The sequence below is a fragment of the Bison bison genome, unplaced genomic scaffold (assembly GCF_000754665.1).
Source record: "Bison bison bison isolate TAMUID 2011002044 unplaced genomic scaffold, Bison_UMD1.0 scf7180017864272, whole genome shotgun sequence".
Lineage (NCBI taxonomy): Eukaryota > Metazoa > Chordata > Mammalia > Artiodactyla > Bovidae > Bison > Bison bison.
In genome coordinates, this window is record NW_011494844.1 from 412,779 (window position 1) to 427,161 (window position 14,383).

Consider the following 14,383-nt stretch of genomic DNA (forward strand, 5'->3'; position numbering starts at 1 on the left):
TCACTCTCCTCTTTCACTTTCATCAAGAGGCTTTTTAGTTCCTCTTCCCTTTCTGCCATAAGGGTGGTGTCATCTGCATATCTGAGGTTATTGATATTTCTCCTGGCAATCTTGATTCCAGCTTGTGCTTCTTCCAGCCCAGCATTTCTCATGATGTACTCTGTATCTTTATATACCTGATTTCCTGTCTTCACACTGATACTGCAAGAAGATTGAATTATTCTCCACATGCATTTTATAGATGAGGGAAACTGAATTTCAGTGAGGTTAAGAAATACACTCAAAGTCACATTTAGTAATTTTCTCCAGGAACTTAGTTTGTTGTTATATTGTTCCAAGGTCCACAGCTTTTCCACTCTGCCCCAGGGGGGTGATAATCATATGGTTAATAATTACAGTAGCTAATATTCATTGGGGGAAAATCCACTGGAGGAGGGCATGGCAACCCACTCCAGTATTCTTGCCTGGAGAATCCCTATGGACAGAGGAGCCTGGAAGGCTACAGTCCAAAAGGTTACAAAGAGTCAGACATGAGTGAAACGACTTAGCGTAGCATGCACAATGTTGACTGGGGTTTCCCAGATGGCACAGTGGTATGCCTGCCAATGCAGGAAATGCAATGGATACAGTTTTGATCCCTGGATCGAGAAGATCCCTGGAAAAGGAAAGGACAACCCACTCCAGTATTCTTGCCTGGAAAATTCCAAGGACAGAGGAGCCCAGTGGGTTACAGTCCAAGCAGTCACAAAGAGTTGGACACAGGTGAGCACAACATTTACTGGGAACCTGAAAATGACCAGGCAGGTATATGTTGTTATAACTCCAACAACCTTATGGTTAAGACTTCAAGATTTAGAGAAGGAAAGTAATTTACCTAAGATTATGTAATAAATAGCCAACTTAAGTGAGACACAAATCTCCACTCTCCTGAATTCTGACCTCAAACTGTAAACATATAACTACCCTCAATAGATGTTCTGCTATAATATGAAGGTATGAAGGGAGGAGAGAAAAAAATCAAGTTCAGATTGTTTTATTTATTTTCTTAATTTGGTGGCTCAGATACTTCCTTTAGACTTCTGCAAAGCTCATAAAACTGAAATAATGATCTTTTAGATATTTAAATGTTAAATGATTTTAAAAAGAATCATTCCAAGTGATGCAGATGTCTCAATTTACTGGTGACTCTTTTTAGAGGTAAATTGACTGTTTTCTTTTTTTCTTCTTTTTTTTATGAATCATTTAAAAAGTCTTTATTGAATTTGCTATAATACAGAGATTGAACCCACAACCCCTGCATTGGAAGGTGAAGCCTTAACCACTAGACTGCCAAGAAAGTCCCTACTAGAGCTTTTGATTTTGCTCACAGTGTGAACTTTTATCTGGGCACTATTGCTCATTCTTACCCAAAGATTTCCATAACAGGAATTCCTATCTGGGTGGGCTGAATTAACAAAAGGCAGGAAAACAGCGAGGATAAGCTTACGACTTAGCTCCTGACATGGGTGAATGAGCCTTGAAATCTTTTATTCCTGGTTACTCAGTATGCAAATGCATACCTTTGGCCACTGCTAGGCATAAAAGCAAAATCAGAACATGCACAACATGAAAAAAAAATCATGACTGCTACTGAACACAATTTTTAGAATCTGTTAGTTGAACTATATAAGAAAACAGATGTACTATTCTTTTTATTTTTAAAAAAATTGCTGACCTTGTGTTAAAAATTACGTTTCACATAGGACCAGTCACACATTAGGTCCTAAATCCTATCTGTTTTATGATCGAATGGATAAACATAGCTTCAGTTTGCATCCCACCTGCATTCCTTAGAGACAGAGTCGGGCGTTTCACAGGTGGTTAGCAGTAAGTCTGCGGAAGGGGCGGGCTGTCCAGACGTTTACCTGAACAGGGTCTGCACGTTGACGATGGTTTTGGCATCCGCCATGTAGTCTTCCTCGGCGCTCATGGTGCTTTCTTTGTCCACGACCACCATGTTGGCAGCAAAAGTCACTCCACACCTGAGTAAATCATCTAGGCTTTGATAAAAATCAACAGAGAAAAGTGAACTTTCAGTAAATCTCAGTGTTAGGATGATGCTGAAACTCATCTACCCGCTCCCCACGCTTATGCATAGAGGTTACTGTTATAGGTGGCTTGCACAGAGTGGACACTGATAGATGTTATGGGAATTAATACAATATTCTCCAGAGATACGAAATAAATTGCCTTTGGGGGTTCTATATGCTTCATTAGATCTCAATAATTTCAAAGCATATGCATTAAGGATCTTTCTTTAATAATATTTATGAATTTTATAAATAAAGCCTGAAAACACCAATTTTGCAATCAAACAGAATGAGAGCATATTAGACCTTTGTTTTTACAGTTAGCATATTATTTCAAAAATGGCATTTGCATTTTTTTTTATCTCTGAAGCACTTCTGGTAAGAATAAAAATGAACATATATTAATTTAGATGATCAAGCCTAACAAGGAAATATATTTATTAGAGATATTTATTTTTAAATGTCTATTTATCTGTGTGAAGCTATGTTTTATAGATTGGTTCTACACAGCCAAAAACATGTAAAACATATAAATATCATTTGCTTTCAAGCCTACCTTTTAGACACTTTTTGAGCAAGTGATTAAATGAATTAAATTTGTTGGTTGCAGGAAACAATTGCTAAACTAAGACACAAGTTCCTATGAGTTACCATAGATAGAGTCAGTCATCTCCCCTATCAGTGATAAAAAATTTACCTAGCATTGAATTTAAAAACAATGTTATAGCAAAAGCTGAATCAAGAAAACCATTTTTCATTGCCTCTGCTTCACACAAATTTCAAAAATAGGACTGAATTGGAGAAGGGAGATTATATTTGAGTGAATGCAAGGGTATTCTAGGTTCAGAGTTGACTGAAGACAAATAAGAAAAATTGGGCTAACTGATTTCTCCATTTTCTAGTGTAAAAAGTGTAAAACTCAAAGAGCAGTAGCTCCTTTTAGATTCTTAAAAGGAACAGTTAATTCTCCTAAAGATTGTCTCAAACTGCATGATCCCTTGAATTAGCTCTCTCACATTAGAGGGGATTATTTTCCTGTTACAGGAAGGCAAGAGGCAAGATTTCTTACTCTGTTAAATGGCGAGAGAGTATTACCAAAGCTTTGAGTCCAAGATCCCCAGGAATAGTCCAGAAAAAAATAGTTTGCTTGAATCAGGCACAGTGTTCTATAGCAGGGATTTTATGGCTAAAACTGTGGAAACAGAATGTTATCCCAAATAAATTTCCTATGGTGAGAGGGGCCAGGTCCATAACATCTAATCAATATGATGACCAAGTTTAAATTTCCAGGAATGCTTTGCTAGGGTATTCTTTTTATCTAGGAAATTTATAATTATTCTTACATCTATTAAAATACTTTTTAAAGGAAAGAAGAAGTTGGAAAGCAAATATGATCCCTTGGGGACCATAAATAAGATGCCAAATCTTATGACTTCACGCACTATTATTATAGTGTTAATTCACTTTTTCATATTTCAGCTCTTATGATCTTTATTTCCCCCATTAAACAAATTGTCTATATAGGAAAAGGAAAAGTTAATTAATAGAAGGTAACCTTGATCAAAAAATGATACCCAGAAGTTGTAATAAAAATGAATATTTCATCGTCAATAAATCAAGGAAGTTGAGACTTGACAAAAAAAGTCACTATGAGAATATTTGTACTAAACAGTTACTTGCTAGCCAAACCTGTACATATCAGTTAATGCCATACTGAAAATACTGGCTGTTGCAATTTACACATAACATTGGCAAATGATTTTGGTAATTATCATTGAATATGAATTTAAATCTAAAGAAATTTATAAGATCTATACAAATTTAGAGTGGCATTTCTGAATCACATAAAAACTATTCTTCATGTTTTAACTTTAGCTTATTTGTATTCATTTAGAATTGTATTTTATTCTTTATCTTTTTGGTAGACTACCAGTTTCTTTTTATAATTCTGTGTGTATCACAATTTCTTCCCACCATCTTATCTACAAAGACTGTTTTTAATTAAGCATGAATGCTTTACACAGTTTGGCCACCAGATGGCAGCACAAGAAAAAAGTCAATATGGTTGAAAAAGTTACAGATACTCTAATTGGCAATGCTTCTCTTTCTCCCCTTCTCTAAAACTTTCTTTTTGAGGAGAACCAGAATGTGAAGGTATAAATATAAAGGAATGTTTGTGAGAGCGTTTTAATTCATTCATAGATTTTGTTTGCTCATCATTTATGTTTAAGGAAAATTTCAAACGTTAGCAGAAGAGAATACTACAGTGAATCTCCTGTACCAATTACCCAGTTTCAATAATTGGTGACTTGTAGTCAATCCTTTTTCACCTCTAATCCTAGGAATTTGATCCTTTCCATTCTTCCTTTCCTCCCCATTAATACTTTTATAAAGGGAGAATTCATTTTATAGTTTACATAAGAAAAGATGCATGAGAGGTTTATTTTGTATCTTTTAAATATAATGTCCTAATGAATTTTAATAGAATACTATTAATATCACATCAAAGAAACATTACTAATGATAAAATATGGGTTGATTTCACTTTCGTGGATTCAAATAGTAGTTTTAGTACCTCTATATTTTAATTAGTTGGTTAGTATTATGACAACAGTAATGTAAATTATATTAATGTAGTTGTTTAGTTGCTAAGTTGTTTCCAACTCTTTTGTGACTTCATGGAAAGTAGTCTGCCAGGCCCCTCTGTCCATGGGATTCTCCTGGCAAGAGTACTGGAGTGGGTTGCCATTTCCTACTCCAGAGGGTCTTCTTGACGCAGGGATCTAACCTGGCAGTTGGATTCTTTACCACTGAGCTACCAAGGAAACCCAGGCATATTCATGTAGAATGGAGACTAAATGTGTGTTAATCTGTTTGGCCATTAATGTGTCCACAGTCAATAAACACTCTCAAAGTTACAAAGCTTTGTTTTTTTAACATCTACAAGACGAAATGTAAACACAGGAGTTCTCAGTGGATAACTTTCAGCATATTATTTGTAATGCTCTGGCTGATTTTTTTTTAGAATGGAAAATTAACACATTTTATAAGCATATTAGTTTTATGATCTTTTAATTTTAGTATTTGTTACAATGTCATGTTCATGCATATAAAGGAATTTGTATTTTAAAGCTGAAGCATCACACACATTTGACTTTTAATTAACAAATTATTAGAAATTACAGACTCTAATATGTTCTAAGAATAAACTAAGGAAATGCTCCAATTAAAAAATTTGACTTAAAAATGAGCATTCCAAATTATTTTAAAGTTTTCCAAAAGTAATGGTAATGATACCAATGCAGCACAGTGTTGAAGTTCTAGGTTCTCTCTAGCACAATATTAGCAGTTAAAAATCTTACTGCTGTGGAAGACACAAAACCGAAGTGGTTTAGAAATGGAACAAGACTGACATGCAACAAGATTTGTTTAATTCAACAACAGATTACTGCTTAGGAAGTTTGAATGCAAGATGTGTAACACGAGACCATAAGCTCTACATGCAATATACATCATATTCACAACACTGAAGTGGCAGGTTACACTCAACATGCAACACCGGGGCACAGCACATGACAAGCACAGGACACCACACTGGTGAGGGTGCCAAAGATTTTGTCACCTACTTGTCAATAGAGCCCACCATGTAGTAAACCATTGGAAACCAACAGATGGCATCCAGAAAATGCATGTCTGGCCTAAGTAGCACATGGGTTACAAAATGAAACACAGTGTCACAACAGCGGCAGCACTTCTAGGGAAGGAAGTAAGCTGACTCAGTTCTCATTTCCAGTACTAAATGCCATTGGCAAGCTCATTCTCAAGTGCCTTTTCTCTTTACATTAACTTAAAATGTCATTTTTACTTGTTATGAATAATACAACACACTAATTTAAAAAAAAAGTCGCATTTCTGCTTTCTAAATCAGAAACATTATGGCTGTATTCTACAAAACCATCAAATTGATACGCTTAGTTTATTACTAAAAAGTATTTTCAATGAGTTTGAAATGATTCATCCTGAGAAAGTCTTGTAAAATGGGAAACTAGTGATTTTTTGGATGATATAAAATATAAGAAACTAAATTACTGTGTCTCTCTAGAGTAATTTTCTCTAAGAGATACAGAGAATCACCACATATCCCTTAATATATCAACATATGAGTAAATAAATATAGTATATGTACCCATGCAATATATATATGTAAAATACAGAATTAAAATGAAAGCATTTCAACTTTTACACTACTGATTTTCTCAATATACACTGCTGAGCAAATTGTATTACAACTGAAATCTTTACTCTTTATGCACATTTGGGGAAAGACTCATAAACCTGGAAGCTTCCTTAGAAATTACCTAATCCATTGTATTCATTTTATAAAGTTATCAATTCTTTCACGCATCTATTCATGCAGCATCTCTGAATCCAAAAGTTTTTCATAATAGACATTTTGGTATACTAAGATGTATGCAAAAATATATATATATCTTGTTAGCTTGTACTACAAGAAATAAGAGTTTTTGGAACACATATGTAAAAGCACAAAGTTATAGAATATGCTGAAAAATAAGGAATGGGTTGCATTCGGGGACAGAATAGAGGAAATATTTAATTTGGATGTTGAAGGATGAGTAGGAGATGGAGATGGACCAGTAAAGGGGGAGGAAAGGGGACTTCTAGGCAAAGCGGAGTACAGCCCCAAGAACATTCCAGCCAGAAGTCTGCTCCCTGATTCATTTCTTCCTGTTGATCAATCTCATCTCTCTTCACTTTAGTGCATGAATCATAAAAAGAAAACATCCAAAGAATCTCACTGTTGATGACATTCCCACCATCTTTCCTAAAATGACTTCCTAGCCATTTTAAGTGGTCCCATTACTACATATTATAAATGTACCACAATTCATTAAAAAAAAAAAAAAACTTCAATTATTCAGTTTCTAAGTTATTTTCACTTTTATGCTATTAATCCCTGGAGTGACAAGCTATTTCTAATATCTTGCTATTATAAAAATTACTGCTCTGGACTTTTTTTGGTGACTTTTTTCCTAGCATTTGGTTTTATCATTTGCCCTAAAACATGCATAGAAGTTTTCCCATTAGTGAATCACAGGATACGAATATTTTTAAAGCTCATGGTGAAGGCTGGTTTCACAAATAGAATCATATATACTTCCAGTAGCGGTCTTCTCTTTCTGGGTGCTGCTTCTTACAATCAGAAGGGGTATTCACACTGCTCATTTCAGACCTTCTATGTTTCCTACCTGCCTTGTGGTTATGGAAGAAGATATTAGGATTCTAGTGACACAGACTGGAACAGCACTGAGGTTCTGTGGTGCTTTGAAAGATCCTTTTGACTGTGTCATTTGGGGGGTCATTATTTTATCTCTCTTTGCTCTTACATAGTTCCAGTCAGATAAAATGAATAGCTCAAGAACTTACATAGCAGAATTATGTTCATAATTCCTTGTTATTAATTGCACAGCTATACCCTGTGTGAAATAATCTCCTAATTTAAAAAATCCAGATCATTTCCATTCTTTATTCTATCTTCTCTGACCATTTGTCCACTGTAACATATCTGTCTTCCAAAGACTTGGAACAGTACTTGATGCTACCAAATAATTCAACTTAAGTTTTCCATGTGATGAGAAGTACTGGGATCACAAAGAACAAAGTAAGTCTTTATGTTATGCCAACCCTTCTATTCTGGTCTTTGCATTTTGTTGCTCTGTTGAGTAGAAATCATTCAAAGTACTGAAACATCAAAATTACTGCCTGTTGTCAGGAAACTTGTGAATCTTACAGACATGCCATTCTGCCACAAGCATGCATTTATTATACAATGCACAAGCAATCTTTCAAATTTTTAGAAATTAACATCTGTATTATGGTAGCACGGTACATCCTTATACGAATCCAGCAATGTTACAAGGCAAGGCAAGTCATTTGAAACCTGGTAAATATATAATTCTGATGAAGTATATCTAATGTAGGGAGTCTAGTATGCCATGTGCATGTTTGATCAGTCACTAAGTCCTGTCTGACTCTTTGCGACTCTATGGACTGTAGCCCACCAGGCTCCTCTGTCCGTGGGATTTTCCAGACAAGAAAACTGGAATGGGTTGCCATTTCCTCCTCCAAGGTATCTTCCCAACCCAGTGATTGAACTCTGATTTCCTCTACCTCCTGCATTACAGGTAGATTCTTTACCACTTGAGCCACTGGTGAAATCATAAGACCCACCCACTACTTCTACTGATAAAGGTGGCTTGAAAGGACACCTGAAATATAAGGAATAGATCAATCATACATTTATATGTACTATGCTGACACATTTAAGTAAACTGGCAAAGGTCTTTATGGCACTAAACTGCTTACTACTAAAAAAAAATGAAAGTGAAGTCGCTCAGTCGTGTCCGACTCTTTGCGACCCCATAGACTAGCCTATAAGGCTCCTCTGTCCATGGGATTTTCCAGGCAATAGTACTGGAGTGGATTGCCATTTCCTTCTCCAGGGGATCTTCCCAACCCAGGGCTCAATCCCAGGTTTCCCGCATTGTAGACAGGTGCTGAGCCACCAGGGAAGTCCAGGAAAAAAAAAAAAACAAAAACAGCACATCATTAATCAGTCTTATCTGTAATTCAATTAATAAAGATGACTATTTATGAGTCTAAATATCTTTACAAAGACTTTCATTACAAAAATTGTGATTATACACAACTATGAATTAGACAGTTAATTGTAGGAAATGAAAAGTTTCATGAAACTTCATGGATTTTCAAGTTGAAGATACCCATTTAACTAATAATTATAATACACTTGGGGGCTTCCCTGGTGGCTCAGATGGTAAAGAATCTGCCTACAGTTCAGGAGACTTGGGTTCAATTCCTGTGAGAGGAAGATCCCTTGGAGAAGGGAATGGCAACCTACTCTAGTATTCTTGCCTGGAGAATCCCATGGTCAGAGAAGCCTGGAGGGCTACAGTTCATTGGGCTGCAAAGAGTTGAACAAGGTTGAGCAACTAACACTCTAATAAACTCATTTTTTAGATTTCAAATTCAAGAAATGAATGTATGAGGCAGTTTATTTTGTTAGCATTTCATAATCCCAATTTTAAGCTTATTTCTTCCTGAAAAATGAAGTAGTATTTTAATTTCAACAACTTGAAATAAATTTCCTTGTTTTTTTGTTGTTGTTGTTGTTAATCGGGTTTTCACAGAAACTCACTCATTAGTTTGAATAGTGACAGTGTCCTTTTGTTGACTGGTACAAGTAGGAAAACTACATTTCTGGACTGGCTTTCATGAGTCAGATACTCTACTAGTGCTCCATATACATTATTTTATATAATTATAAAATAAGATAAATGTTCTCATTTTACAAATGAGAAAATTGAGGCTTACAGAAATTCGGTAACACAGAGCCTAACAAGAGGGTCAGTTAGATCTTATTTCAGATCTGTGTGAGTCCAAGGCTTGAATGTTTTTAATAAGGACCCTGATATATCAGACAGTGTACTATTACTTTTTAAATAAGCTGAACTAGAGCCTACTTGTACCTATATGTGCAAAGAAGATTGATTTAGTAAAGGGATACTTTAAACAAGATGCTGTAAAAGTTAAGAAGATAAGCCTGAATCTTGTACTTTAAATCAGCGTAGCTTTGGGTAATATATTCCAAAGTTTTTTGACTCACTTTTCCATCTCTCATATGAAATGGTATCATCAGATAACTAGATGACCTTTAAGGTTGAAGCAGTAATCAAAATGTTTAAAATCAGTATGGTGCCACAGCAGAATAGAACAGGTGGTCAACCAATCAGAACTGAGACCAGTTCTGATGAACCAGTATCCAGTACAAGATTAGCATATGAAATGCAGAAGGCGTTTTACTTCGAAACATTATGAACATTTACTTTGGCATATTATGTATGTGAATATCATAAATTTAATTTACATTTTTAATTCCATATTTGTGGCATCTGTTTTTTATATTGAATTAACTGGTTTTTCCACTAAATCTCCTAAGTAGCCATGCATTGACATTATTTTTAACAATGCTCACGTTCATTAAATCTCACTAAACTAACTAGTAATTGTAGAAGTGTGTGTAATTATTAGTGTGTAAATTCTTATAACCCAGTAATTGTAGAAGTGTGTGTAATTATTATTGTGTAAATTCTTATAACCCAGAAATATATTAAAGAAGAAAGCATCATATTTCTTTATAATACTGTAGGCGAGATTGAAAAATACTAGCCACATCAGAGAAACAAGTTCTTTAAAAACAATTTCATTGTTTTTTTAAAAAAGAGGATTGCATAAAACTTTCTGGAACATTATTTACTGGTGTTAGTTCTTGTTTCCTCATTCTCAATCAAAGGAACAGAGAACAACAAATAAAATTGTTCGACACCACTTTTGGGAAATACACAGGATGCTGGTCAATTTTACAGAGAGCACTTTCATCCCAACTCTTTGAAAAATAGTCAAACCCACTAAAATCATTTAACAGATGTCATGTGAATACTTGGATTTCAAACTGTAGGTCCTTAGGAAAGCAAAGAAAAATACTTAAATCAAAATAACCTAAAGTTAAAATATTCTTGTTTGACAATTGATAAACAATGTATTTTTGCATATGTCAAAAACCTGTAACTAAAGTAAGATCACATAGTTGAAAGAACAATGAGCTATGAACTACAGAGAAGGTTCTAATCCTAGAATCGACCTTGGAAAAAGTCATATAACTTCTTTGGCCTGTTCCTCCTTTCTATGAAATAAGAGACAGTGGTGTAATCAAGTTGCACAGACCAATTTGTTTAAATATTATTGTAATTTGTAAGCTTTGAGATCTTAAGCTGCTTGGTACATCTTTCTGAGGATAAACCATGCTATATGACATGGATACATTTTTTATGGAAATAAAACATGAAATAAAGGCTAAGTATCTACTGTGATGACTGCCATATAGTAAATGCTCAGCAATTATGACTATAATGAACAAAGGTAGTGATAAAGATTATTAATTTTATTAAATGATCACTATGGTCTTATTTAGGTAAAATAATCTCTGATAAAAGCTACATGTATACTTATATTGAATTACTGACAATCTTTCCCTTAACTAAGAGAAACAGAATTTTCAGATTTTTTTGATTGATGATTGATCAGATTCAGGAATTAAGACTGTGGACACAACAGTCTTGATTTATAATTCTATCATACAAATCAATCAATAATGCAGTAATTGGGCATTTTGGTAACTTGTTAATTCAAAACCAAACAGAAAGGGAACGATTTAGTCATGGCAATTCCAAAGTCTACACAAGATACACAGATTAAGAAATCCTAACTCCTGCCACCTGCTCACTGGGATAAGATGGGATTAGTGATTCTGAAACAAGATTGTTTAGGGAAACTAGATACAGAAAAGGACAAAAGTAAACTCCATTCCTAAATTTGGTGAGATTGACTCTTTTGCAAAGTACAATACTGTGATTTATAAGGAATGTGTATTTGGCATTCACATTCAGATTCCTCACATGTCTTTGGTCTTCACCACATTTTCTAGCTCACAACTCCCAAAACCCTTGGAATTTCCTGAATGACAAGGGTCATGGAAGCATCTTCTGTTAATAATATTTGGTCTCTTACCCTCCTGAAATCACTTCAGAGACATGAAGATGAAATGGGTGTCTTGCTCTTCATAACAAGCCTCTCTCCAGGAACACTGGGTTTATGTTAATGAGGTGACATTTGGAATGCAGCTAAGGACGGAGGCTGTTTACCAGGGAAACCAGCCTGAATAGAGAGTGGGAGCTTCAGTCCTACCTCCTGATTTTTGAGGAAGGGGTAGGGGCAAGAGATTGAATTAAATTACCAATGACCAATGATTTAGTCAATTGCACCTATGTAATGAATCTTCTATTAAAAACCCCAAAAGACACAGTTCAAAGAACTTCCAGGCTGGTGAACAGGTAGAGATTTGGTGACAGTGATGCTCTTTCCCTATATCTTGCCCTGTGCATCTCTTCCACCAGTTTTTCCTAGTTATATGCCTTTATAATAAGCTGGCAATCCAGTCAGTAAAATGTTTATCTGAATTCTGTGATCTGCTCTACCAAATAAGTTGACCTTGAGTAGGTGTTGGTGGAAACCTCTGAGTTACAGCCAGTCGGTCAGAAGTACAGGTAACAACCTTGACTTGCAACTAGCATCAAAGTTCATGCAGGGGGTCACTGAAACTTCCGGTCTGTTGTTGTTGTTCAGTAGCTGAGTTGTGTCCAGCTATTTGTGATCCCATGGACTTCAGCACTTCAGGCTCCCCTTCCTTCATTATCTCCCAGAGTTTGTTGAAACTCATGCCCATTGAGTTGGTGATGTTATCCAATCATCTCATCCTCTGCCACCCCTTTCTCCTCCTGCCCCCGGTCTTTCCCAGCATCAGGGTCTTTTTTAGTCTACAGCTGATCAGTTATAAGGTGATAACCTGGCTTGTGATTGACTTCTGAAATGGGGGTGGGGAAATTTTGTAGAACTGAAACTTCAACCTGGGAAGCTAATGCTATTTCTGGGTAGAGAGTGTCAGAACTGAGCTGGAATCCTGAGAACTGCTTATTGGAGGTGTGGAAAAACCTCCCCCCTCCCCACACACACATTGAATTTGGGTCCCAGAACCCAATTAGGAGTTTTATACATCAGGACCAGTAATTATACCTTGAAATAATATAAAGAAGGTGAAAGAATAAGTTTTACCCATTACTTTACACAGGGATGCTGTAGGCACAGTTCTTTTTTTTTTTTTTTTTTTTCTAGCCTCTTCCTCTCTGCTTTTCTGTATTCTGAGGCCTGAGTTGACCCACTTTAATCCAAGCCATAGGACATGGGAACTCATGCTCTAAGTCATTCATGAGTTGCGCAAGCATGTATGCTTAGTCATATCTGACTCTTTATGACCTTATGGACTGTAGCCCTGCAGGGTCCTCTGTCCTTGGGATTCTCCAGGCAAGAATGCTAGAGTGGATTGCCATTTCCTCCTCCAGGGGATCTTCCCCACCCACCATGCAGATTTTTTACTATTGAGCCACCTGCTCTAAGTCAATCAGCTTGTAAATACCCATGCATTTTTAAGGGAGTGGACACACTACCCCACAAGAAAAATAGCCAGCATCTGACACTTCTGAGTTCATATAGTGGATGAGCATCTCCTGTGTGTCAGATCATTCCATGCTCCATCACCGTAGCTACCCAGTAACCACTCTTATCCTGCTAGGATTTGCTTTATTAAACTTTTATTTCATCTAACATTGGGTCTAAGTTTTTGTTTTCCTACACCTGCCCTAACTTTACATCACCTTTCCCTGGAAGCCAAAACGGTATCAAAAAAGCATTGAATCATCAGACCTGAAAGTTCTTCAACTGAAACCTCTAGAAGTGTGCTCAAGTTTTAGAGTTGATTATCACTGACATTCTGATGCTAAAAAGAGATGCATCCATGAGAATCTTGATATTCATATATTCAGAATAAATAATGTCATGAAGTTATATCGGGGAGCTATCTCTGTTTTGAGAAAATTCTTTTCATAAATTTTAAAAGCAGAGACAAAGCACTAGATGTTGGCCTCATTTAGCTTATCCCAAAATTTGCATCACTTTAGAATGTAAGAGGAGAATTGGAGGATGTTAAACGATGGTATTGATTTAAGGACCATCTGCTACTAATTTGAGTCAGAGAGAGAAGTGTTGTAATTTTAGCACATACAATGGATTTGACCACAGCATTCAGTGCTGTATATTTATATCTGTATAAGGATCTTGAAATGTTTAAGTAGTCTTTTTTTATGAGTTTATTAATCAAACATTTTCTAAAGAAAAGAATACGGTAAAGTGTAAACTATTCATGTTATGTCACAGGATATATGTTTTAACAGTGAAAGAATCATAAGTAATGATGATGTGTTATGATATGACATAAAATGGATCATTAATATGCTTCTCTGATAATTAATGGTTCTTTACAAAGACAACAAAATTGTCCACTTTTGGCAGAGATTTTCCAGGCTAGTTGATTAATTTAAGGAAAATAACTGTAATTATTTCAGTGGCATGTTTCCCACTGGTAGAGAGATGACCATTTGCAAAAATAGTCTTAAACAAAAGGCTCAGAGTACTCTTGTTATGTTTTAAGTTGTATTTGTGAAACACAATCATACTCAATGATTGTTTTGTACCACAGCATAGAATATATCTCCCATATATGCCATAATGTTTCTGATTTAAAATATTCTAAATTTAATTCTAAATTA

The 14,383-nt window shown here is 35.5% G+C and overlaps 1 protein-coding gene across 3 annotated transcripts in view; it reads right to left on the reverse strand.

The window, feature by feature from the left end:
* The window catches only part of KCNT2 (potassium channel, subfamily T, member 2), a 432,444-nt gene that overhangs the window by 83,026 nt on the left and 335,035 nt on the right, over nucleotides 1-14,383 (reverse strand). For all 3 annotated transcript variants that reach the window (XM_010848761.1, XM_010848762.1, XM_010848763.1), the window contains exon 20: nucleotides 1,905-2,039. In XM_010848761.1, coding sequence (XP_010847063.1) covers nucleotides 1,905-2,039 — 135 coding nt within the window. The remainder of the gene's footprint in view (nucleotides 1-1,904; nucleotides 2,040-14,383) is intronic.